This window comes from Manis pentadactyla, chromosome 5 (genome assembly GCF_030020395.1).
Source record: "Manis pentadactyla isolate mManPen7 chromosome 5, mManPen7.hap1, whole genome shotgun sequence".
In the NCBI taxonomy this organism is placed as follows: domain Eukaryota; kingdom Metazoa; phylum Chordata; class Mammalia; order Pholidota; family Manidae; genus Manis; species Manis pentadactyla.
Window position 1 is genome coordinate 172657053 of NC_080023.1, and position 26726 is coordinate 172683778.

The 26726-nt window shown below is 45.8% G+C and overlaps 2 protein-coding genes and 1 long non-coding RNA gene across 7 annotated transcripts in view; 2 read left to right on the forward strand and 1 right to left on the reverse strand.

Annotated features, from left to right (window-relative positions):
* The window catches only part of CASS4 (Cas scaffold protein family member 4), a 38953-nt gene extending 19186 nt beyond the window's left edge, over positions 1-19767 (forward strand). For 3 of the 5 annotated variants that reach the window (XM_057503101.1, XM_057503102.1, XM_036901907.2), the window contains 6 exons: positions 4393-4815; positions 9742-9843; positions 11796-11876; positions 12748-14046; positions 15022-15099; positions 17616-19766. In XM_057503101.1, coding sequence (XP_057359084.1) covers positions 4393-4815; positions 9742-9843; positions 11796-11876; positions 12748-14046; positions 15022-15099; positions 17616-18026 — 2394 coding nt within the window. In that variant the 3' untranslated portion in view covers positions 18027-19766. Of the gene's footprint in view, positions 1-4392; positions 4816-9741; positions 9844-11795; positions 11877-12747; positions 14047-15021; positions 15100-17615 lie in introns of all 5 variants that reach the window. The other 2 variants (XM_057503104.1, XM_057503103.1) reach the window with 2 other exon arrangements.
* On the reverse strand, positions 1592-23816 carry LOC118920670 (uncharacterized). Its single transcript, XR_005028011.2, has 4 exons — positions 23262-23816; positions 10424-11420; positions 3478-3535; positions 1592-2597 (listed from the first exon to the last, which is right to left on the reverse strand). It is a non-coding gene; the product is annotated as an uncharacterized LOC118920670 (long non-coding RNA).
* Positions 23817-24489: 673 nt separating this feature from the next.
* The window catches only part of RTF2 (replication termination factor 2), a 39556-nt gene continuing 37319 nt past the window's right edge, over positions 24490-26726 (forward strand). The window contains exon 1 of the mRNA XM_036901917.2: positions 24490-24652. Within this exon, the coding sequence (XP_036757812.2) occupies positions 24584-24652 (69 nt within the window). The 5' untranslated portion in view covers positions 24490-24583. The remainder of the gene's footprint in view (positions 24653-26726) is intronic.

Genomic DNA, 26726 nt, shown 5'->3' on the forward strand with positions numbered 1-26726 from the left:
TCTGGTTAAAGTCTGGCAAGCTAACCATAACTTTTCAGGTTATCTTTTTTTTTTTTTTTTTTTGAGAGGGCATTTCTCATATTTATTGATCAAATGGTTGTTAACAACAATAAAATTCTGTATAGGGGACTCAATGCACAATCATTAATCAACCCCAAGCCTAATTCTCAACAGTCTCCAATCTTCTGAAGCATAACGAACAAGTTCTTTCATGGTGAACAAATTCTTACATAGTGAATAAGTTCTTACATGGTGAACAGTGCAAGGGCAGTCGTATCACAGAAACTTTTGGTTTTGATCACGAATTATGAACTCTAAACAATCAGGTCAGATATGAATATTCGTTTGATTTTTATATTTGATTTATATGTGAATCCACATTTCTCCCTTATTATTATTACTATTTTTAATAAAATGCTGAAGTGGTAGGTAGATGCAAGATAAAGGTAGGAAACATAGTTTAGTGCTGTAAGAGAGCAAATGTAGATGATCAGGTGTGTGCCTATAGACTGAGTATTAATCCAAGCTAGACAAGGGCAACAAAACATCCACGTATGCAGAAGATTTCTCTCAGAACAGGGGGGGTGAGGTTCTAAGCCTCACCTCTGTTGATCCCCATTTTCTCACCTGATGGCCCCCTGCGACTGTGCCTGTCTTAGGTTGTTCCTCCCTTGAGGAATCTTACCCGTCTCTGGCTAACCAGTCATCTTCCGGGGCTGTACAGGGAAATGTAAAGTTGGTAAGTGAGAGAGAAGCAATATTGTTTGAAAAGGTTAGCTTTTTACTTCTTTGCAGATTTATGCCCTGTGGCTTCTATGCCCAGCATTTGTCTTGAGGTATCTTTACCACTTGGAAGAATTATGATACTCGGTAATTTCGATATGAGGCATGAATTCTACTTAAGGGTTGTAATTAGGAAGGAAGAAGAAAAGCTATAGAAGTAGCAGATGGAAGAAAACATGGGAAAATTCATTATTTCTTTGACATATCTTCTTGTAGGGGTTATCTTTTTTTACTGAGCAGAAATCATGTGCCTCTTGAACTGGGAACAAGTCTGCCAAGTACCATGTATTTCACAAAGTCTTGACCTTTAATCAATATTCTTTCTAAGATTCTAAAACTGTTCCCTCTAAATGCTTCATATCTGCTAGATTCTCTGAGCTTAGTATCCACATTCATGTGAAGCCCACTCACATATATTCACAGGACGATAATGAGTGAGCAGACACCAGGCTCTGAGGTCCATCTTCGGGACACCTCAGTTGTCATTCTCACTAAAGCCTACCTGAGAGGATGGGCAGAGGGTCAAAGAAAGCTTTTTTCTTACCCTGCTCTAGACAGAAGTAGGAGCCCTTGGGGCTGTCTGTCTCTTACCTCCCAAAGACTTGAACTTAGAGGCATACCGTTACTCATCCTTATCCACCCACTCACTCCACAAGTAGCCAGGGAGCACCTACTGCGGGCTGGAGGTGCCCTGAGAAAGAAGGTGTGGCCCCTCCTTCCTGGAGCTTCTGCTGTAGCTGGAGACAGAGGCCCAACAGGTGACGGCCACTTGGTGAATTACATATCGGTGTCTTAAGTTACTGACGTGAAGAGGTATTGAGCAAAAAGATGGGGAGAACCAGTTTAGTCTGGGGAGGTCTGGGAGTTAAGGAAGCCCTTTCCAAAGAAGGAACATTAAGACCAGCCTGGAAGGATGAGCGGGATTTCACTGCTAACTGTCTTGGGTAGAGGGAACAGCATGTGCCAAGGACTCCAGCCCCCAGAGGGTGGTGCTCATGTGGGGCTGGTGAGGATGTGATGCCATAAGGCTGGAAACACTGGCAGGAACAGAACACACTGGACCTGGAAGGTTTAGACAAAGCTGGGGCTTCGTGGCTAAGGGTACCAGGAAGCCGTCCAAGCAGCATAGGCAGGGGAGTGACCATCAGAACTCGTGAACTCTCATCAGTGGAACAGTGCGTGCCTCATACACATTCCATAAAGGTTGGCTGCATTTGTGAGGGAACGGATGGCCGGCCCAAGGGATCACTTCATGGGACGCCTGACCCTAAGAAGGCAGTCAGTATTTATCAGCTCTAACTCAGCTCCCTTCAATTTAAATCTCATAAGCTCACTCAACCTCAGACAGTGAGACTTTACTATCCTTCCCAGTTGAGGATTTCTGGTCCACCATGACTGAGAGAGGAAATCCCTAGAGGCAGGAACACCCTTCATAATACGGGTGCCCATAAGTCTGCAGGACCACTTCCCTTTTAAAAATTAGTTAATAGTGGAGCACAGCAGAGAAGTGGCACCCCTCCCAAGCGGCCAAAGACATCTGCTCACAGCATGAAGGCTGCAGCCAGTTCTGTAATTTGGGGCAGTCTGGGTGTTTCCAAAAACATTTCAAGTTTCCCCTACAAAGATTTTAATACAAAGGCACCATCCAAAAGAGAGCTGATGCCCAGGGTCCATCAGGGCGTGAAGAAACAGGCAGAAGAGGTGGGCATTCAGGTGGGCGGAAGTATAAATGAGTCGGGTCATGCTGGAGGGCAAAAGCCAGCCCAGAGGGAGAAGTCCCAAAGATTTTTAGGACTTCCCACCTAGAAGTTTATCTGTGGATATAAAGAAGGCAAGTTGCAAATATTTAGCTGTCAAGATGAAGATGATCATTTCAGCATTGTTTGTAATAGCTAAAAATTAGAATTAGCTAAAGTGTCCCCAAACCAGGAAGAACAAGTCTGGTTCATCCATACAATGGAAAACCATGCTATTGGAAAGGATACTGAAGATTGTTTATTGGCATGGAAAGATGTTCTCAATCTTATTTTTAAGTGGGGAAGAAAAACAAATTGCAAAACTGTATGTAGCATATGATCCCATTACGTTTTGAAAATACAGCTGTGGCTCTAGGTATATATATATGTGAACAAACATGCACAGATCTGAAAAGACGCAAACTGAAGGAATGAACAGTCACCTGTGGTTGGCAGCACTGAAGGCATTTTTTATTTCTTCCATTTGGTTATCATTATTTTGTATTCTCATCAATGAACTGTTACTGCTTTTGTAGTAAGAAAAAGGTTTCATGTACAAAACTTGTTCATGATCTAGAATCTCAGTTGCAGTAGATTTTATGGGAGATTTTCAGTGTCTATTTGCATGAAGGATCTAATTCTATTTGTGCTTCTCAGACATACATGTAACAGTGTTCCCCTAAATCCACACACACCTGACCATGTGTTTAAGATGGTGTTTTCCAGCAGTTGGCCACCCAATTCCGTTTTGGTAACAGAAAAACATGCAGATTAAAGCAACACTTTTCATCAAATGTATGGGAGGGTTGGTCATTTTGGCTTTATATTATTTATAAACTTTATGTACTAGGGGAAAGAGGGTATAAAAAATATAATGAAAAAATATAATGAAGTAAATTTAGTTAAAGAAAGAGAAAAGCAACTGAAAGGAGAAATCCCAGAGGGTATGAATAGTTACCTCTGAGTGGTGGAATTACAGGCAGCTTCACTTTCTTCTGTTTGCTTGTCTCTATTTCCTAGTTTTTTGGTAGTAAATACGCATTGATATAATAACAAGTGGTAAGATTAACACCCACAGAAACAAATTGCCTTCATTTAATTAGAGCAGAACGTTCAAATAGGCATAACCTTCGCTGCCATTGCAACACGGTGATTTGGGGGTTTGTTTGAGAGCAGTGTGTCTTTTGCTTCATTGCTCATGAATTAAAGAACTTTCATTGAGCATCTCCTATGCACCTGGGTCTGCTCTTGCTGCCGGGGACAGAGCAGCAAATAAGCAAGGTATGGTTCTAGCAATCACGGAACTTACAATCCAATGTAGGGGAGAAATAGCAACAACCAGATAAAGAGCAATATAATAATTGTGACAGTGACAGCCATCCTTTACTGAGCACTTACTAAATGCCAGGCACAGGTCAGTGGGCTTTATGTACATATCAACCCATTTAATTCTCACCCCAGGTGACAGATATTACCAATATTCCCATTTTAAAAACAAGGAAACTGAGGCCCAGAGAGAGTGGCCAATTTTATCAAGGGCACATAGCAAGGAAGTTTCGGAGCCAGGATTTCAACACAACTGTATACTACACTGCTCTCAGCCTTGTAGCTAGGAGGGTCATAGTCATCACAAACTAAAACAGGGCCACGAGAGCATATTTGGGAGAGTTGACAGTAACACTTCCCTAAGGAAGCGACATTTCACCTGAGACCCCAAGAGTGGGTAGGAATAAGTCAGGCAGAGAGCAGAGCCTCTGGAGGTAACCAGACCACAGAGTGGCTGCGAATGTGCCGTTGACGTTTCTGAGGAGTGGTGTGGGTGCCATGTCACTGACAACAGGGATAACAGTGAATCCTTTCTCCCCCACCCCAGGCACTCTTGGCCAGGGCGCTTTACGACAACCGCCCCGACTGCTCAGACGAGCTGGCTTTCTTCAGAGGAGACATCCTGACCATTCTGGAACAAAACGTGCCGAAAAGTGAGGGCTGGTGGAAGTGCGTGCTCCACGGGAGGCAAGGCCTGGCCCCTGCCAACCGCCTCCAGGTCCTCCCGGGTGCCCCTGCAGACAGGCCCTGTCCGCCTTTCCTGCAAGGCCTGGAGAAAGCTCTTTGCAGCTCTGGGGAGACCTACCAGGTGCCCACCCTGACCCGCTCCACAGCTCCAGGCCCCATATATGAGCAGATGAAGAGCTGGGTGGAGGGGCCTCCACCAGCCACTGCCCAAGTCTACGAATTCCCAGACCCACCTGCCAACACCAGAATCGTCTGTGAAAAGACTCTAAGCTTTCCGAAACAGGTAAGCATGCCTCCAAATGAAAGAGGGATCAGGCTTCTGTGACACCCAGGGGCTCGATTACCCTGAGTCACTGGGGTCCGTTGGGAGAGCAAGTGTGTAAAATGGGAATGCTGGTGTGACGGGCGAGCCGGGGCTGGTCTCTGCTGCAGCTCTCCCTACGATGCTCGTGCCCCTGCACCTCCACAGCTCTCCAGGGCGCACACACCTTGCAGGAACACTGGATGCTTAGTGGAGCTGTTCTGGAAAGTATTATGGACTTTTTTAGGAAGGACTGCTAGGACTACCAGTGATAAATGAGGCGGTTGAATTTTTGTGGGTTCAAAGGCAAGAAATTACTTGTCAGTTTTAAAATATATTTTTCCTTCAACCCAGAAACTTTACTTCCAGAGTTACCATAGAAGTACACAGGAAGGCAGATGCATCTGGATGAGGAGGTCATGACCATTATAGCTTTATTTGTTACAGGGAAAAATCAAAGATGGTTATGTGTTTGTTGATGGGGCAATTGGTTAGATACATTTTGTCATATCCCTACAACGAACTGGTATGTAGTTGTAAAAAAAAGTGAAGTCATTCTATAAGGTATTTATAAGGAGGAAGAAAGAACCATTTAAATAAAAAACAAACAAACAAAACTTTTTTTAAAAGTACCTCTGCGTATGTATGTGTGTGTGCTCAGACACTGAAAAGAACACACACAAACAGCGGGTATCCTTAGGAGGCAGGACTGGCTAAAGAGAAGGTGAAGAAGGCATTAAGCAGGGACCTTTATTTTATTCACCCCTTGTCCCCAGCGCCTAGGACCATGCCTGGCAAGGGGTGCGTACTCAGTAAATATTTGGTGAACAGAGAAATCAGGAAGTGGATTTGTGTTACATAAGGCATGTAATATTACATCTGCAAATTTTAAAAATAGCAATAAAAAAATAGGAAAAGAAACACTCAGTAAATGCAGAATGAAAACATTTTTTTTAAGAAGGAAAAGAATCAAAAGAAGAAAGGAGGAAAGCAATGTCTTGTTTTTACAAGCCTGGGCCTTCATGAGGTGTTAAGAATGCAGAACAGATTTGCAGGGTCTTCAGTCACTGCGGGCATTTCCTGCCATCACATACTTTGCATTCAGCTCAGATGACACAGCCCACCTGGCCTGAGCTCTGGGCAGAGGCCCAGGGACATCTGTGTCCAGGAAAGGCTGCACCCCCACGCTTGGGCTGGGCCCTCCAGGAACACCCCACTTACTGCACAGGCCTCCTTCACACTGGCTTCCTACACCATCTAACAGCAGTTGATTCCCTAAAAGATTGAATGCTTCAGATTTTCTAACTCCCTGTGCTGCCGGCAGAGAACTGGACAGTTGTTACACAGAACAGCTGCCTTTCAGAGGCGCTGGCTATAAACACAGAAAGGGAGCTGTGGAAGCCTTCTGCAGCAGTCAATGAGGGGCCTAAGTTGCTTTTCTGGAACAACTGGCCCAGATCTAGGCCTGGAACCCTCAGCTGCCGTCTGAGCAGCTGACTCAGCAGGGCTTCGGTGGTGGATCCTCCAAGAACAAGCAGCCTTAGCTGAAATTTGGGTTTCTTTTCAAAGCCACTAAAGAAAACAAAAAAATCAAAAGCCATTTCCCCCTCTCTAAAAGGAAAGTATGCCATGTCCACCGTTGGCCAGGTGTCCCTAGCACCCAGCACAATCCCCTGCTCCTATAAGGTGTGCAATTAATATTTGTTGAATGAATGAAGTAACCAGATACAATGTAGGGCTTTGTACTCATGGGCTTCTGCTTCTAGACTGCCATTGGTGTAAAAGGACAGATGAGTTTACTGCCTAAACTTAACTCAGAAAAGGGTCGGGGCATTGCTGTAAGGTTTGTTTTTGGCATCAAGTGTCTCGGCACAGAGCCTCCCTTGTACCGGCTGCAGCCATCACTGAAACCGCAGCTGCCCGTGGGGAATTCAGGAACAAGAGCACCTGGCCGCAGTCCTAGGGCTCTGGAGGTGGCCACAGTGAAGCCCCTGGGGAACTTTCCTGCCTTTATTTCTGCCTGAGTTCTCTCTGTGGCTGTCCTATCTGTATTTTTGCCCCCTCCTCCCCTGTTTTGTTTTGTTTTGTTTTGTTTATTGCCTTCTCAGTGCTTGGGGGCCTCTTGAATCAAGAGATGCTGCCTGTGGCTTAGAAATCAGGAGTCCTGGTTCACTTGGCTTCTGGGACAGTCAGGGCCATGGTAGGCTTGCTATTCATTTACCTGCCTCTGTGGCTGACGCTGTCTGTTCTTTGCAATTAGCTTTCTATTGAGGTTTAACCTCCAGGTCCTGCGGGTATAGCTCATGTCACTAGCATCCAGATCAAGAAACAGGACAAAACTAGCACCCCCGTGCCTTCTCCCAGTCACTTCCTCCAGGGCAACCACAGTCCGGAGTTTTGTTTTACTTCTTATTCCAACTTCCTTCACATAATATGCTGGCCTGACTTTAAAAAAAAATCACCGTACAAAGAACATATTTGATTTTGGTTTAAATTGAGAGAGGGGACTTTTGTATTTAAGTAAAGAGGATCAGATATCCTCAAGAAATTGCTCCTGGACTGGAGTTCCCCTCTGTCCCCTAAACCCTTTGAAACCATGCTCTTCAAACATGTTCCCTAATTGATGCCATCTTGAGCCTATGTTTTCCAAGAAACACTGAGCATTTTTGAACTGGTTCCTTCTATGTGAAATTCCACACACAGGAAATTCCCTTGTTCTCTGTAGGTGCTCCTGTAGGCATGTAAATAAGACAGGCCAGGGCGTCACAGGGGAGTAAGAGGCAATGGAAGAATATTTGAAATGCTCTGTGGCAGGAAAGAGTTTGGGGCAGCAGGGAGGAAGGAAGCCCGGAGGTGATGGCCAATGGCTGGGGACACATCCCGCATCTTGCCTGGGGTTAGTCAGGTGCGGCCTGTCAGGAGCTTGGATTTAACCCAGGGACCAGTGGGCTGGAGTTTGGCCTGGACCAATCAGCGTAAGAGTCAGGCACGGAGTCAGGTTGACTAGCCGCTGCATGAGGGGATCAGAGAGCAGAGGTTAAGGCAGCATAATTAATTAGGGGCTGAGGGAAAGGTGGGCTTTGGGTGAAATGTAAATGAGGCCCTGCCTTGATAGGCTCTATGCAAAATGGGCCAGTGCGTAAGGGGTCAGCATCAGCCCAGACTGCAGAGTGGACGCAGGCTGCTTCCTTGGGAACCACGGGGTTGAGGTGGACGTAGAATGTCGGGTCCTAGGCCCCATATGAAGCTCTGCTTTGTGGCTGGGAATCAAGGCTGCTTCTCTGGCAAGAGTGGGATGTTTCCTTCTTCCTGATAGAATGTCAGACAGCAGTGCTTCTGAGAGCCCAGATTTCAGAGATCCCGGGCTTCTCTGTGATTGAGGAGCAGCTGTCACTCAGGAATGTTGTTTTGACACTTGACAGCTGAGTGTGTCCCAGGGAGAAACGCTTGTCCTGTTGGCTTTGCAGCTGCCTTATCTGTGTTGGTTATTCCAGCCTGATGAACAGGTGAGGGGTGCAGGGGGGGTGGGACACGCTAGCTGCTACCTGCTGTCTCGGGCTGTGCACATCTGTCACCAAAACAAACGACTGAGGCACAGAGCTGGGTCACCCTCGTGAACAAAGGGACCCTGACCTAGTCCTCATACCCTGCTCCCGGACCCGAACGCGCTCCCTGTCTCCACATATTAAGATCCTAACCACCCCCAGGATCTGATTTGGAAAGCCCCCTTCAGTGACAGCTTCCTTGGTGCCTGATGGGACGTGCAGTTTCCTTCTGCTGGACTCTCTGGACTTGACCTTCGTCTTGCCTCACGGCTCTGCCTTGCTTGCCAGCCTGTGCCCTGGGTGTTTCCACACCTTATCTTCCCCTTTAGACTTGAAGGCCCTGGCAGATGACATCCACTCCCCCATTACATCAACGATTCCCGGTCCCCTCAGAGACATTCTGGTTCAAGAGGCCTCAGGTGGAGCCCCAGCAACTCTATTATTTTAAAGTTCACCAGGTGATTGGTTCCCTGGCAGGGTTTGGAAGCTGCTGCCTGGAGCAGCGGACATGGCACCAGGTCTAGACTCAACATCAGCGAGTTCTAGAGAACTAACCCATTTGCAGGCATGAGCTCCATGACTGAAAGGGGTTATTTCCCAAAGCAGCGTGGCCACGGGTGACCAGGGGCTCTTACTATGATTATTAATCTGCCCTTTGTGGGATAAAATCCTGACCCCTTACCAGGACCTCTCCCACCCCATCTCTCTCCTCTTTGGAGCTCCTCTCCAACTGGATCACTGTTGACCGCTCCAAATCACCAAGTTCTCTCGTGCTTCCCACTCTTGCTAGCAGACGCTGCAGGCTGCCATTCATATAGTCACTTGTGCTCCCGACCAGCAATCAGCACAAGTGACACGTCCCCCGACAGGCCCCTACTTCTCCCTGGGACCCGTTAGTCCCTCCACTTCACACCCTTAGAGCCCCTCTGCATGTCATGCTCACAGCCATTCGGCATCATTAGATGAACACGTCAATAATCCAGGATGTGACGACTCCCTCAGGACATCAGAATGACCCCAGTGCGGATTCTGGGGTGCCCCATTAGGACTCAGAGATTCAGGACAACTGCTGTGGGGCCTTGGAGTCTGCATTTCTAACCCACTTCCCAGGTGAGGCTGGTGCAGGCACCCCAGGAGGTCCCACCACGGAGATATGGGTCCCCATCTGAGGAAGACTGCCCTCTGCCCTGGGCCCTCCCACCAGCATCCTGTGGTTCCCAGTCTCAGAGCGAAGCCAGTTAGGAGTGCCGGGAGAACCTGCTCACAGCGCCCGGCTGCCTTTGCTGTCTGAGGGATTGTTGGAACCTGATCCGTGAACTCAGCAGTGACATTTTCTTCCTTGGCTCTTCTTTTTCTCCCCAAGGCCCTCTTCACAATCCCCAGGCCAGCTCGGGTCTCGATGCCAGCTTTGCTTTCCCAGGTGTACGACGTGCCTGTGCAGAGCCGAGGGCCCCCAGCCCTGAAGGTGAGCTTCGACCTAGGCCTCTCTGCGCTGAGCGTGGGGTTCTCAGCATCACACGGAGGTTGCATTTCAGCTTTATAGACAGAAGTCTTCTGCAGGTTGGGTGGCAGGACCATAAACTCCTTGGGATTCCCAAGTACAGCCAGGGTGGAGAGCCTCCAGTCTGACCGCCAACTCAGACCTGCTCTGAGACTTCCTGGTCCCTCAAAGGTAGTAAGCACTCTCAGTGGAAGAATTTAAATGTACAGTCCAGGCAATAATTGAACATCTTGCTTCATTTAAAGCAATAGCTCCTGCCCTCCTGGCTTGCTTGCGGGCCTGGAGACTAGAATGGGCTGCACTGAGCACAGCCCACCCCAGCTTTCCACTCCCCTCTGGCTCACCGGGTGGCCTCAGGCCCCTGTGAGGCTGCAGGCAGGAGAGGGGGACAGAGGCAGAAAGGCCCTGCTTGCCTGGTCCTGTTGGGGGGTGTTGGGGTGTTGCTCAGGGAAGTAGTGAGTGTTGAAAGCTTGCTTTTTCTTCTGGAGTAGCTCTTTGTTCCTGCAAGTAGCTCCTGCCTCCCGCGCCTCTGAGCATCTCTTACCTGCAGGTTCCCTGGGGCGGGCCAGGCCTCTCCTCCGGCTGCTGGCTGAGGGCTCCCCCCTTAGCTCTGGGGCAGACAGTCGGCTCCAGCATCGTCCTCCTAAGATTCCCCCGCCCTTTCCGGCCTGGCCCCGTTCCAGCTCTCATACGCTCTGCATCTGGTCAGTGGAAACCCACGTGCTCCCTTTGCCATGATGGGCTCCAGGCGCGCAAGCTAGGCCCAGACTAGATGAGAGAAGGAGGTGCGTGCCTTGGGTTTGAGAGTTTTCCATGCAGACCCATTTCCACGGCTCACTTTGCTGCCTCTACCCTCACCCCAGCCCCACTGATACTAGTTTTATTGAAAATGTTGTTAGTTTGTTCATCCTGATTTTTTCCCATTAGTTGTGATTTTTAATAATATTGCATTTAGCATATTATTTACCTTGATTCCTGAGCTTTTTGGTGTTCCCTAAAATGTGCCCCAGGAGACGAGTCCGGCCCTGAGAACAGGCCACCCCATGCCACCACCCCGAACTTTGTCATCAGGTTCTCGCCTTTAACTTTTCTTGAGCCAGAGTTAGCCCCCATGCACTGTGACCCCAAGCTCCGATGGCACAACTCAAGCCATTGATGTTCCCTTTGGAGCACTTCCCACTTGGTTTGAGGGGAGTGAAAAGCACCCCCACCCTTCCCCGAATGAGGAGGTGTCCACAGGAAACACACAGCCCAACTCAAAAGAAACACCCTCTCCAAATTCCAGCCTTTTCTCTCTTTCTTTGCGAAACCTGTTTTGGTGCTCTCACCATGCTTTGGAACACAGAACCTATTTTCCACATCCTCACATATGTATTTTCTAATCGCTGTGCAAAAAAAAGCAAGAAATCATCTGTATAGGTGCCATGTCTTTTGCCTGTTGCTGGGTGCGTGTATGTCACTTGGCTTACTGTCTGTTAGTTCATAGGCATTCCGGAAATAGTTGCAGAATGAATGCAGGAGTTATAAGCACAGGAAAGTTTCTACAGAGAAAAACAAACAAAAAAGACAAGAGATTAATTCCCAAACTCATTTATTCTTCTTTAATTCAATCTTAAGGCTAATTTGCAGAAGGAAATGAACTACCATTTTTAATTCAGCAACTGCTGTTAATTCCCTCAGTAGTTTGTCCCCACCTTGTGGGGAGAAGGCACCTTTTTAAGGCACAAAGTCCATTGTTGGAAATAAAGCCCTTGCAGCACATTAACTTCCACCATCAGAGAGCATCGTGACAGAAGCCCAGTCTCTGGTAATGTGTGTTCTCATTTAGAAAACACACTGGAGTGGGGAGAGTTAGTGATGTGTAGCCATCAGGAAGGAGAAAATCCAAGTTGTCACCACTGGTGGTCTTTCCCCAGGAGCCAGAGAAGCAGCAGTTATATGACACACCCACCAGCTCCCAAAAGGCAGGACTCGGCGCTCCAGGCGGCCAACCAAGTGTAAGTATGATGAGGTGCTGAGATGCGATGCCAGGAAAACCTGAACATCTTCTGGGACATTTTATTAGCACAGTCAAAATTAGGATTGCTCATTCCTGGGAGCAGATTTTATTTCCTTTGAAACCCCTGACCACGGGGCGACAAGATGAGCAGCCTGGTTTGGATAAGTCCTATAATTCCTCCATGCCTCCGTTTCTTATTAGAGACTTGCTGTGAGTATTGGCTGATCTCTGCAGAGGACCTAGTGCAGTGCTTGGCACAGGGCAGGAGCTCCGTAGACCTCAGAGAAATGCTTCTTCCTATTATATACTCCAGAGACGTGTTGTGTTGCAATAGGCTTTTATTTGACGGTAGTGGAAATGCCTTAATCTGAGACCTGTGTACTCCGTGTTTATTATTGGCTCTCTCAATGTATGCAGTAAGTAGAGACCTGCCCACGGTTATCAGGGAAGCCTTACCAAGAAGGTGACACCTCAGCTTTGTCATGAGAGATGCATAGGAGTTTATTAGGTGGAAAGGAAAGGAATGGAAGGTCACTTAGAGCAGAAGGGCCATTTGGGCAACATTAACTATAGCAGTATAAGTGAGGGTTCTGAGCTGAGGGCTTGGTAATCAGCCTGGGTGGCTGGACCTACAAGGAGGTTGCAGGCACGGTGGGAGGCTCAAGGGAAGGGCAGAAACAGGTTGCAAAGGGCCTTGGCATCCGTGAAGACCCACTGAAGTTGTGTAAGCCTGGGAGTGGCAGATATTTAAAGAAGCCTAGTGCCCAGCCCTTAGTAAGTCCTCAGTATAACACACATTTGTTAGGTGAGTCATTCACACCCTCTTTTTATTGCTACTAAACTGGGTGACTCTTTGTGGTTCTTCACAGGGGCAGGGTGTGACATCAACCATCGCCATAAGGAAAAGTGGCTACAGCACGTTACCAAGCCCACAGAAATCCGAATGGATCTACGACACCCCAGTGTCTCCTGAAAAGGCTGATATTAGAAATGTATTTCTAACCAGCTTTGCAGAAGAATCCGAGTCCCAGGATCTCCCCAAGTGTATGTCCAGCTTCCATAATCCTCCCGGAGCAAGGTCTCTTACTCCACACCTGAAAAGAAACGGGCCCATGCAGAAAAAACTCAGCCTTCCAGAAATTCCTTGTCATAGCTTTCGGGTGCCCAGGGACACATTCTCTTTGGATGACAGCGTCAGCTACAAGGTTCCTTCAAGCTTTCTGATTCTCCAAATGGAACAGCAGAACACAAAGCCAAATATTTACGACATCCCTAAAGCAATGCTAAGTGTCCGTCCAGCTGCAAAAGATCTGGAGAAACCCAGTGGGGTTCCAGAGAACTCCATGGACCATAATTCCTCATGGCTCTCCGGACAGGCGGCATCTCTGTCTCCTGAACCAGATCGATTATCCATTTCCAGTTCTGACAGCAGAGCCAGTGTCGTCTCCTCATGCTCCTTTGCATCCACGGACTCTTCATCTAGCTCCTTCTCTGAGGAGTCAGTGAAGCAGCTCTCCTTGGACCCAGACTTGGCCAAAGAGACGGTGACAGCCCTGCAGCACAGGGTGGCCAGCTCTGTTGCAGGCCTGATGCTCTTTGTAAGTAGGAAATGGAGGTTCAGAGACCATCTAGAGGCCAACATCGATGCCATTCACAGGGCCGCCGACCACATAGGAGAATCTTTGAGAGAATTTCTGGATTTTGCCTACAGAGTCCGTGGAACTGCCTGTAACCTCAATGACAGTAACCTTCAGAGCAGAATTAGGGATCAACTACAGACAATCTCCAACTCCTACCAAATCCTACTTGAAACAAAGGCAAGCCTGGATAGCTGTAATTGGTCCCCGGAAATCCTGGTGACTGACCAAGTCCAAAACAGCCCAGATGACCTTGAGAGATTTGTCATGGTGGCACGGATGGTTCCAGAAGACACCAAAAGGTTTGCCTCTATTGTCATTGCCAATGGGAGGCTCCTTTTCAAGCAGAATTGTGAAAAGGGAGAGACCTTGCAATTGACCCCAAACGCACAATTTAAGCTTACAAATTGCATCCAGCCTCCCCAAAGGGAAATCGAGTCATACCAAAGGAGTGCTCCTTTTAATAAACAAGGGGAAGATGAACACTCCCCTGAATTATTAAAGAAAAATAGCACAAATGTCTGTGAACAGGTGAGTTCAGAGTTCCAAGTGGTATAAAGGGGGCTTTACATATATAAAGCCATATACACAGGTTTTAGTTTTTGTCTGGTCATTAATAAGTTTGATGCTGAGAATCTTCCAACTGTTACAATTCAATAATTGTATATTGAAAGGCAGTCATCTTCCAGTAATTTGGGAGTGACATTGGTTCCTTTTTCCACAAAATAAAATTTATGAAAGTAAAATTCTAGAGGAAATCTCATAAGCAGTAAGATAAATATCTTAATATTAAGGCAGACAGGATGCCTTCTGGAAATTTGGGGGTTTAGAGTTTACCTCTGATACTAGGATTAGAAAGAACTTCAAAAACCCTTTAGAATATCTGTTCTTTGAACAAATTCTTAAATCTCACCATCAAGTTTCTTTCCATTTTTGAAAGTCAGAAAGTTAGTCATTGTCAGTGTGTTTCTTAGAAACAGAAGAGGAAGTGTAAACACTCCTCCAGCCGTGTGTGGCTTTGGCAGCCTCCAGACCCTAGTTACTCTGTGAAATACATTCCTTCTTAAGTTCAGACACTATCAAAAGAGAACCTTTAGTTCACAGATTCCAAGTCTCAAGCAGCACAGCAGGTCACCTGGGGCTGTGTCAAGGAGATAATTTGGCACTTTCAGCCCAAATCTTATTTTGCTGAACTTCCTGGTGGTTGATGTAAGAACTTTAACACATTGTAGAGAAGCTGGAAATTTGGATATTTCTCACTTCTTAATTTTAAAAACTTACATATAAATTTTAAAAAGCAACCTGTGTGTCATTATATTAGGTCGTGTCGGCAGACAAAATTCAGTTCTTGGGCTGCCAAGGTCTCCTTAGTCAAACAAAGGCGTCAGCTGGCAGACCATCAACAAGAACTAAAGAGGAATGCCCAGGTTTTAAAGTGGACTTAAACAGCTTTATGGTAGCGTAAAAACTACTCAGGCTGGTAATCAAAGGGATTTTATGTTTCAGATGTTGCCAAGTCTAGAAGAGAAAGAAAAACCCATCTGGGAACAAAGGTTGCATGAAAACAGAGACATAGAAACACAGGTAAGTGATAATGCTGACTCGGCAGGACTTCTGACTAATAGGCTTTGTCCCTGGAGATGCTACCCGATGTGAATAAGTCAACATTATCGCCATGACCCACTTGGGAGAAGATCTGGTTTTTGTGTTGCTTTTTCCTTTTTTTTACAGTGTCACTATAACCCCAGGATGTGGAACCTGATCTTTTAACCATTAGAGAAATAATTCTAGGTGCTCTGCAGGTTTATCCTGGGTGGTACTGACATGACATTAAATAACATGGGCTCACTTTCCTTCCGATACTGTCTTCTAATGCTATTGATCACAATGAAAGCAAACATCTTGTGTATCTTTGACACCTCTTTGTCACTGACGTTCTTCCTTTTTCTTTCTTAAAAGCAAAGATGTTATCACAGTTTATTTTTATTGGTTACCTTCCATTAATGGCAATTGACAGTAGTTTTCCACTTACCAATTTAAAAAGTTTCCTTTTGATTAATATAAATAAAACCAGTGGATTCATTCAAAGACAAAGATAAAGCAAGTAAAGGTTAAGAGGGAGGCAGAAAGGGCATAACTCAGTAATATTTGAATAACTGCCACTTGGGAAACAGGAACCAGATCAACTCCCTGGCTGGGGTGTAGGGTGGGGTTGGGAGAGGGAAGGCCACGAACGTCCAGTACCATGAGCAAGGTCATCTGCCTTCTCAGAGGCAAACTGGAACCAGAACCCAGGCCTCCTGATGCTCAGTTCCCCAAGCCCCAAACACAAACTTCGGGCCACCAGATTGCTCCAAGTCAGGCTTTTTATTCAACATGAAGTATGCCTTAGACTAGTGGTCCTCAAACTTGCAAATGGGTCACAATCTCCTATGGGGATTGTTAAAACCCAGAGGGCTGGGCCCCACTCCACAAGTCTCTGATTCAGTAGGTCTCGGGTGGGGCCCAAGAGTCTCTTTTCTGACAGTTCCCAGGGATGCTGACGCTGCTGGTCCAAGAACCACACCGGGGAACCGGTGCTGTAGACTGGCAGTGCTTCTCGGTGGGACAGGGGCAGCGCTGACCACTGCGTGGTCCGTTCTCCGTGTGCTGGGAGGACTGCACAGTGACTGCCTGCTGGGCACCGGGAATACCTCCACACACGTCCAGCTCCCCAGGACAAGGATCATAGTACATTCTTCATTTACCTACAGTTAATACTTTCACACTAAGGTGCCGGCATTCCCAAGTCGAGACTGTCTCTTCTCATTTTTAGCCTCTGCTGGTTCCTCCAGGCCCCCGAGTCCATCTCAGCCAACACCCCGATCTGTGCTTTGCTTTGCTTGTCTCAGTCCACCCAGGGCCGCAGTAACAGTACCATAGACTGCAAGCTGTAAACACAGCAGATACTCACTTCTCACGATTCTGGGGGCTGGAGGTCGGAAAGCAGGGTGCCAGCACGGGCAGGTTCCGGTGAGGACCCTCTGCCGGCTTCAGGATGCCTGCTTCTCATCGGGTCCTCGGCGGCGGAGAGCAGAGAAAGGAAGCCAGTTCTCTTGAGTCTCTTACAAGGGCCCTAATCCCATCACAGGACCCCACCCACATGACCTTACCTGTTCCTGCCTCCCAAAGGCCCCTCCTCCTGCCACTTTCACACTGGTTTAAACTTGGAAAGGGACCCAAAAAATCAGATCATAACACTGTCTGCGTGCTTCTGGGCTGTGAATTTTGACATCAGAGGTAGATGAGAGAGTGGACTGAGAGTTTTAGGCTTAGCTGATGTGGCTTAAGGCTCCAGATCTTTATTTTGCTAATTGAATGACCCTAGGCAGCCTCCGCTCTTCAGGGACCTCAGGTCTCCGCATCTATATTCTAACCAAGGGCCTTAGTCGTGTTTCCTGGAGGGCTTGTCACTAATTAGATGCTGAGAATCTTTCAGGAGTGTACAGGCTTTGGGGAGACATTGGTTCCATAATCCAGAAAATTCATGAAAGTAAAATCTACACGAAACCTTATTAGCAAGTAGGAGAAATATTGTCATATTCAGGTAGATAGGTCAGCATATTTGGATTTCTTCTGGAAATTTTTGTGGTTCTGGTTTACCTCTGATACTGGAATTAGAGATTGTTTTTAATTCTCTAAAATCTGTTCTTTGATTAAGTGGTTTAATCTCACCATCAAGTTTACTTGCTTTTTTGAAAGTGTGGTCATTGTCCGTGTGTTTCTAGAAAGGGTTTCTTTCTAAAGAATAGCTTGTTGAAAGGATTGGATAAGATTTTATAGGCTTATCTATTATATCTACATAATATGTAAGATTGTATATACATAATACATAATTTATATATGTAATATATATAAATACTGTAATTTATGTATAACGGTGCTCTGAAAACATTAACACTAATTTGTTGGGCAAATGTTGCACTATGGGGCTTCCCACACAAAACCCTCCTTTTTCTCATAAAAAGCCTAGCAAATTGAGCAAAAACAGGAAAAGGGAAACCACCACAGCCTGTTAATTGAATCTCTCTCTTATCTATTGTTTTTTTCCCATTCTATAGAATCCTAGCTCCTTTATCCCCCGACCTTTGAACCAGCAGAATCCTGAGAAGAAAATCCACCTTTCTGAACACTGCCGGCTCTATTTTGGGGCGCTCTTCAAAGCCATCCGTATATTTGACAGCAGCCTCAGCAGCAGCCCGCCCCCGGAGACCTTCATCACACAGGGCAAGCTGATCGTCATGGTGGGACAGAAGCTGGTGGACACGCTGTGCAAGGAGACCCAGGAGAGGGATGTGCGCAACGAGGTCCTCCGTGGCAGCAGCCACCTGTGCAGCCTGCTCAAGGACCTCGCACTGGCCACGAAGGATGCAGTGCTCAGGTACCCGAGCCCTGCAGCCCTGGGGCACCTCCAGATGAAGGTTGAGAAGCTGGAGCAACACACACAGCAATTCAGAGGCACACTGGAATGAGCCTCCTTCCCTGCCCCCTGTCCCCCTTAACCTCTTAGCTTCAGCTTCACCGCACAACCCGTGCAACTCTTTCCTATGGGAAGAGCCAACCTGGGGCACACCGATGGGCGGAGATAGCCATGGTGCCCAAAGCCGGTATTACCTAGTGGCTGGGCAACCCCAGGACATTGACTGAGTCAGGGAGGAGAGCTAGCTGTTAAGTAAGACCTTGCTAAGTTTTTAGCATATCGTGTAGGGTCAGTGTATGATGTTGTAGAAACCAATTTTTATATTGGTTAAATGTATGCCTGTTGTAAATTCATTCATTCAGTATTTATTTATTAGCCACCTACTATATGTCAAATTCTAGGTTCTGGGCATACAGCAGTGAATCAGACAGACATCATGTGCTCAGGGAATTTACAATCTAGCAGAACAACAATGAGTGATGAAGAAATACATACATACAATGACAGGAGCTAGGGAGAAAATAAAGTAGGAGATGAGGAAGAGACTTATTTTCAAGTGATTGACTTCTGTCGCATCTGCTAGAAAATGTAGCAAGTTTTTCAATTTCGACTGAACAAATCCTGTGAGATTTGTACAGATTATGTATCTAAAGATGCACATTATATTTACAACATAACCTGTCTTGTTGGGTTCCCTATTAATTTATTTTGTACATTGTGGAGTCTGTGTTAATAAATTTAGTATGCTCAACCAGAAAAGGTTTATACTTCCGCAGTCTGAAATCTGTTCCCATCTATAATCTTATGTAAACATAATCATGAATTGAAACATCCTTTGCAACAACCCTTTGGAAAAGTCTTTGATCAGCATCACTAGGGTTCTGGTACCAAAGCAAAGCGCCCAGTGTTTACTTTTGCTGTTCAAATGCTTTTCCCTCAAGAGTGCAGGGAGGCCAAGTTCTCAAGTGCAAGATTAACAGGGAAAAGCAAAGCATCACTTGTAGCAGCGCAGCCAGGAGCTGTGGTACGAACAGGTTGCCCTGTGCTGGGCACAGATCCGAAAGTGACACAGAGCTGTCCTCCAGCCCAACCACCCCTCCTTCCTCTCCTGTCAGCTGGGTCTTTAGTTCATGTTGCTATGGTTATATCACCCTGACTTCACTTTGAGTAAAGGTCCATGTCCCTTATACAAACATCTCAGCCACTAAACACCTCTGTAGCCTGGAAACAGCATCTCCAGACTGAGGGTCACCTGAAATGATACCAGGTCCAACTCCTGTCTGCTACTCCACACACGGTAGGTGCATTTGAATTGTTGACTGCTAAAAGTCTGGTTATTTTCACCAAGTTAGTCTCAGAGTCCCTAAAGAAGGACCCCATCTTTGTGAAGTTTGGGTCTCTACATTAGGACAGAGAGGCCCACAGTCTCTGAACAGCTATGACTTGTATCAGTTAGGTAAGTGTCCTTCTGTTACAAGTGATCGAAAACCACATCCAAGCTCATGAGAGCCACACACCAGGATCCCTGTAGGGGCTGATCACGTAGCCTGCCTCTGCGTGACAGGTACCAACATTTCCAACTCTTGGGGAAAGCAGGTATTCAGCATGAATTGCAGCTCCTGTACAGATGGCTTAGACACACTGTGTCATTTTTATCAACTCTGGGCATGGTGGGAACCATTCACAAATCCAAGTTCCAATACAACAACTGAACGTCAACCATGCAAGCCTGCAAGCCCGCCTTCCTGAGGATAGTAGTCGGGCCTTCTATGTCAGCCCTTGCACAGAGACACCACACTTTTCTTACAGATCACAAGCACCTTGTGCTTCATCTTTACATCATTTCCCTGCACCCTCCAAATCCCAGGGACAATGAAAAGGTGGGTGCTTGTGAGGCTGTACACACAATGGGTATGTGTCAAAGCCAAAGAGCCCTGCATATAGGAAACCCCAATCTTTTATAACGGGTTCTGTGCAGACCTGACCAAGCTTTGTCTCAGAGGGAGATATTATCTTTATCGTGTTGAAGAGCAAACAAACCTGCCCTTTTGCTCTGGCGGAAGAGAGTATCTCTGTCTTCCAAGGATGTTTGTCACAAACATCCTCGAAAAAGACAGCCCAGAACAAACTGCCATCGGTGCCTTTACTCAGAAGTCATGCAGAAATGCAAGTGAGCCCTGTAGAATTGTGTCCAACAGGAGCCCCTAGCAAAGTCAGAAATGTTGGAAGGAGGGTGGCTGCAGGGAGACACCAGGAAGTGTTTACTCCAGAGGGCAAAGTTAATTTTACATAATAGTATCAACAACAGCACATATTTAGTGACTACTACATTCCAGACGCTGTTCTAATGCTTTGAATGTTTTAACTCATTTAGCCCTTCATAAGTGACAGAGTCTAATAGGTAATGAATGGGTCCCTGTAGGTTTCAGAACACTACATATGTGTATGTATATATAGAGAGAGAAAGCTGTCTAGATATCAATATATCCAGAGATCTATCATCTACCCATCTATTTATATTTTTTAGATGAGTTCAAACCAAGGACCTTTGTTGACAAAGTACAAAAACCATTGGGTTCAAAAATAATGAAAACTGCTGCTCTTAGCTAAATGTGTTTCCTTCCTTTTTTTTGAAGGACAGCAGTTATGGAATGAGTTTCCACTGATTAATTCAATAGGATAATAACTTCTGAAAACTTCTAAAAGAAGAATGAAATCTTACTTTTTTTTTTAGCCTTTAACAGCTTTTTGCTAAGTATTTTTCTTTAATGCCCAGAATTCTGTACTGTTTCCTCTCAAGGTAGGAAGAGGAAATGGTGGGTTGGTGGTGTGGTAGCAACTTGACCTCAATTAAGTTAAATTTCATCGGAAGGATGGAAGCGGTTTGGAGCCTAGTTAAGAGATCTTCCAGTGTGACAAGCACTTGGGGAGTCATGCTTCTGGTTTGACGGTAACTACTTTGTTTTTTTATAAAACATCTTTTAAAAAATTTATGGTCTCCCCAGAGTATGCACCCCAGGTCTCCAAAAAACTGCCCATTTGCAAGAGTTGCCTATTTGTGTAGCTTATTTGCAACGCTCTTTCCTTCCATTCATTCACTGAACAGATACTTACCGAGTACCTCCTGTTTGCGCAGGACCTCAAGATCACTCAAGGGGACAAATATTTTGATGCATTATTTAAAAAACCAACATCAGTGCAAAAAATTCATGAATAAGACATCAAAATTTAAGTTTGTAATGGGATGCCAGTGGTGGTATATGCAATGAGGAAATTAAGTCAAGGTAGTGGATAGAGTGATGGAAGAGAGGTGCTCTTTTGGATGGAGAGGTGGCTCTTGAGGAGGGGGGACCCCAGAGCACAGTGCTGAACCGTTCAAGGGAGCCAGACTGGCAGACACTGGGAAGGGAGTGTTCCTGGAGGAGGAACAGCAAGGCAAGCACACAGAGGCAGAAGTGCCCCTGGTGCCCTCAAGGGAGAGGTGGATGGCCGGTGGCACTGGAGCCACGTGAGGGAAAGACAATTAGGTGACATGAGCTGGGAGGCGTAGCCAGGGGCCAGTTCATGTAAGGCCTGTATATTCCTGGAATATTCTTAACATTTCCCTAAAACGGCAAGTTAAAGGTAATTTTTTGTCTTGAATTAGCTCAGTAATTGTTTCAGTTTTCCACTTTGTTTTATATTCACCCTCTTTGGGACACCCTCCTAAGTGTAACCTTAAATGAAGGTTGTGAAATTCAAGAATCTTAACATAGGGTTGTTTTTTTTTCATGCTCCTAAAATAAGGTACTCTACATGTCGGTTTTGTCCAGACAGAATTTTAAACTGCAGGTATGGAACAACACATGGGCAGAGCTAACAGGAAATTAAACCCTCAACAGTTTAGAAGTCTGAAATATTAGGGAACTATTGTACACAGGCAGTAGAAGCATTTGAAGTTCTGGCTCTTAGCCTGGGCCTCAGGAGGCTCTGAATGAAATATACACAGGTACAGGCTGTAGCAAAATTTCCTATGTACTAATGCATATTTTCAGGGGAATAAAAGTCCAAAGTTTTCATCAAATTCTCCAAGAGGTCCAATTACCCCAAAAAGGTTAAGAAATAACTGATTTTTCTCAATGGTGATGGTTTTTTGTGTTTCCTGATTTCATTCCTCTCCCACCCTTCAAAAATCCACATATGTACCACTTCTTCTTTATCCAGTCATTTACTGATGGACATTTGGGTTGCTTCCATATCTTGGCTATTGTAAATAGTGCTGCAATAAACATAGGGGTGCGCATGTCTTTTTGAATCTGAGAACTTGTTACCATTTGCAACAACATGGATAGGGTTAGAGGGTATTGTGCTCAATGAAATAAGCCAGGTGGAGAAAGACAAGTACCAAATGATTTCCCTCATTTGTGGAGTATAACAAGGAAGCAAAACTGAAGGAACAGAACAGCAGCCGACTCACACACCCCAAGAAGGGACTAGCAGTTACCAAAGGAGAGGGGTGGGGGAGGATGGGTGGGGAGGGAGGGAGAAGGGGATTATGATTAGTACACATGGTGTTGTGGGGGATCATGGTGAAGACTGTAGCACAGAGAAGACAAGTAGTGACTCCGTGGCATCTTACTACACTGATGGGCAGTGACTTCAGTGGGGTGTAGGGGAGGACTTGATAAATATGGGTGAATGTAGTAACCCAATGTTTTTCATGTGAAACCTTCATAAGAGCGTGTATCAATGATACCTTAATTTAAAAAATCCACAGCTTGACAATGGCAAAGTTGTCACTAAGGATCCTCGTAAAGGATTATCCTTTATTAGTTCATTTAACAAAGGCTGTGGGAAAAAGCAGCAGACAATGACACCTGCTTGCCTGTGTGGCTGGAAAAACAAAATGGCTCAAATCAAGTAAAGCGCTACTGAATACAGTGCCTGACACGCAGCAGCCGTCAACACAATTAGTTACTGATGAGGATAATAATAAACCACAAACGTTTTAGCCTGCAGCCCAGAGTAGTCCAGAGACCAATATTCTAAAAGAGGAAACTAAGGAGGAAGAGGAAAAAAAAATCTAACTGCCTGAGCTTTAGCGCCTGCACAGCTGACACTGCTGTGTGCCGTCAGTAGCTCCAGGAAGAGGTAAAGGAACATGGTATTTGTAGTTAGGTGGGCTTCGTCTGAGAAAGCCTCTCATGTATTCCTCTGCTCACCCACTCTGTGCCCCTGACCCAAGACACCTGTATATCTAAGGCTCAGCTATGTCGTTTGGAAAATAGAAGGCATATATACCTCCTACCTACTATGTTGTAATAAGGACAAAAGGAAAGAAAGCCTCAACGTCTCCCAGCACATAGTCATAGTTTAATGAAGAACTGCTGTTTTTGTTTTTTTTCTCCAAATGAACTTGGTGAGGGGCGGATTTACCTGTCAGGAGCACTGGTATGACGGTCTTGTCTGAAGATCTTTGGGGTTATGCTATTCCATGTCTGATTTTCTGTTCTTTGAGGGAGAAAAGTAACCTTGGAACCCATTTCCAGCTCTCACTTATAAATAACCCAGTTTTCTTGAAGTTTTCATAACCACGTATTTTCTGTTCCCAAGTGGGGAATATTTTCACTTCTTTATGTCCACTTTGGTCAGCATTATAACATCCAATTACAAAAGTCCACCTTCCTTGCTGTGGATAGGCTTTCCTCTAATATTTTAATAATTAAAGGAACGAATAGAGAATCAAGAGAATGAAAGCAGACGATCATGGATTTCAGCAGGGGTTTTGTAAACGATTTGTTCTCATTATATAATACATCCTGTTTCTTGTTAAAGGCACGGAAATATCAGAGTACTTTTTCTAATTATATCTGCATCTGTTAACTATACCTACTTTTTAAAAAATTAAAAATTTTATCCTGGGTTTCAGAAGGCTGTGAATGACATACATACATGTACAAACCGTATGCGATATTTCATATATAGACAATATACGTGGCAGTATCAGAAAATTTCAGGCTTGAGAGGAATAATCTTACTTCCCTAGAATCTCCTATAAAGGAGGATTTATTGAGTACTTTGGACACAATCGGCGTTCAATACAAAGATACGTTGTCTTTTGAAACACGTAAATGTTAACTGAAATAATAGGTTCCATTCATATGTATCATTCATTGCAATAATGAAACTCAGTCCTTTATCTCCAGGAGCTCGCAGTCTGGGGAGGCGCCAGGTCCAGCCAGGCTGGGGTGACAACACGGCCCCAGAGCGTTGGGTGCTGAGTCAGCCCGTCCGCCGCCCCCGGGGCGAGGGTGAGCGAATATGGTGCTGCAGAAACCTCGTGCCCACCGGAAAGAGGAAGGAACGGGCCACCGCCCTGGAGAGGGGAACCCGCGTGCACACTACTTCGCACAAGAGGCCCCTCCAGCGCCTCGGCAGCCATAGCCCAGGGGCCACGCCAGGCGCCCAACGACGCCCTCCATGATAACCGGCACTTGGCAACGGCCCCGCCCCGCGGCGTCGGGACGGGACATGTGCGTCACTGCGGCGCGCCGGAAATGGCTGCCGCAGTTGCCAGTGTCCCCGGAAGTGGTCGCTGCAGGAGATTGTTGTTGACTCTCCTGGCTGGCGATGGGTTGCGACGGGGGCACTATCCCCAAGAGGCACGAACTGGTGAAGGGGCCGAAGAAAGTTGAGAAGGTCAGCGACATGGGACGGGCGGGGGCCGGGGGTGATGGGGGTTCCTTGGGAGCGAGGGGAGGTAGTGGGGGCAACGAGCGGTGTACCAGACGTAGCTGCGCTTGTTATCCAATGTGGAGAGTCCAAAATTAACAGTAGTATTAATAACGAGCCTTTATGGAATGCTTCCTATTGCCATTTACCCGGCAGTACGCTGAATATAGAGTATCTCATGCAAATCTCACAACAGTCCTGTGGGTACATAGTATCATTATCCTCACTTTTCGGACATGGGAATTGAGGGTCAAGAGGATAAAATTGCAAAGCTAGGAAGTGGCAGAGCCAGGATTTGAAGCCTATTTGACAGTGGTAACAATGATACAAATGGCTGATGTTTATTGATTGAGCTTCCTAAACACTGACTTCATTTTCTCCCCAAATCTCCCCCAAACGCCCCTTTTATCCCCATACAAGGTCCTTCTCTTAAAAACTATCTTACCACCGTGTGTACTGCATTCGTGGTCGATTGACGTCCGTCTCAGGGCTGTAAGCTCCTCGTGGCAGAGGCTGTACAAGTACCCCCTCCACGACTAGCACAGTCTGGCACAATAAATACAGTGAGCAAATGAATGAGTGAATAATCATTAATTCATATAGGTAATTGAGCAAATTATATGTAACAATTTCCATGCCACTGACAGGGAAATTCAGTCAGTAGCATGACCACAATCACACAACAGGCAGGTAATGAAGCCAGAATCCCCATCCATTTATTCAGGATTTCAAAGCTAGCAGTTTGTAGTTAATAGTCAGTAATTACATGTTAATAACCGAAGATACCCAAAGCACATAATATGGTGCCTGGCACGTGTGCGCTCTACATATTCTCAGAGCCAGAGAAATTACCTTTTTGAAAGGTGAATCTCAGATGTCACTACTGTATTTAAAAACTCTGGTGGCTTCCCATGTTCAGGGTAAAGTGCCACGAAGCCCTGTGTGATTAGATCCCCTGCCTCTTCTTTCCACCTCATCACTCCCCAACACCCACCCACCCACCACCATCACCGCCATCTTCAGCTCTTCCATTCCGTTCCAGCTGTTCAGGCCTTGTTCCTTAGCCTGGAGTATGATGTCCTCAACTGGATATGTTTTCCACTGAGCTATTTATATCATTTCTTTTCTTCATTCAGTGCTTTACTCCAGTGCCACCAGTCCACCCAGTCCACTGTACCTGAAGTACACCTTAGTTCCAGTCACTCTCTGTCCTCTTCTGCTACTTTTTTCTTTATAGTACTAGTCACTGCATTTATTTGTTCATTGTTTATCTCTCTCCTATGTGGACAGGGGCCTTGTATGTCTTACCTCTGTAATCCCCACAATGTGTCTGCCACACAATAGAAACCCAGTAAGTATGTGTTGAGAATGAATCAACACCCAAGAGATAAAGTGTGCCTTCTAGTCATGCCTATGTATGCATAGACTAATGCTGGATAGTTAATACCCATGAGAGCTTTTGCCAAAAAAGTATTCACCTCAGTTTTAACTTGTGCCCAGGGCCAAGAGTTGTAGCTTAATAAAAGGCTTGGCAAGAAACAGGTGTCAGAAGGGGATAGAAAAGAAGAAAGGGTGATCTGAAAGAACCAGCATGCTCAGGCAGGATTGATTTTTGTTATCTGCATTTATTCAACAAATACTAAGTGCTCATCACTTAACACCATTCTAGGTCCTCGGGATACAGCAGTGAACAGAATCCAGCCCTTGTACAGCTTACATTTCAAATGAATATATAATAATATCTGTTGATCACTCATATGGCATGTTTGGTCTGGTGCAAAACATTAAGACCTTGCCCTGAAAGAAGGAGAGACCTGAAAAAAATGTTTTCAGAAGTTTTTGGGGGGAACTATTTTTAGATCCCTGGGTATAGAGTAATTTATTACTTTTCTGTCTTCCCCAAACTTTCCCAAGTTGAATCAGTAAAGTCTTGAGAGTGAAGCAGGTGGGGGGGGGGGGCAGAAAGTAGGTCCTAGACTTGCTGAACATGGCTTTTTGAGTCTGCAAAAGATGTAGTAGATCAACTTCACTGGTGACAGGT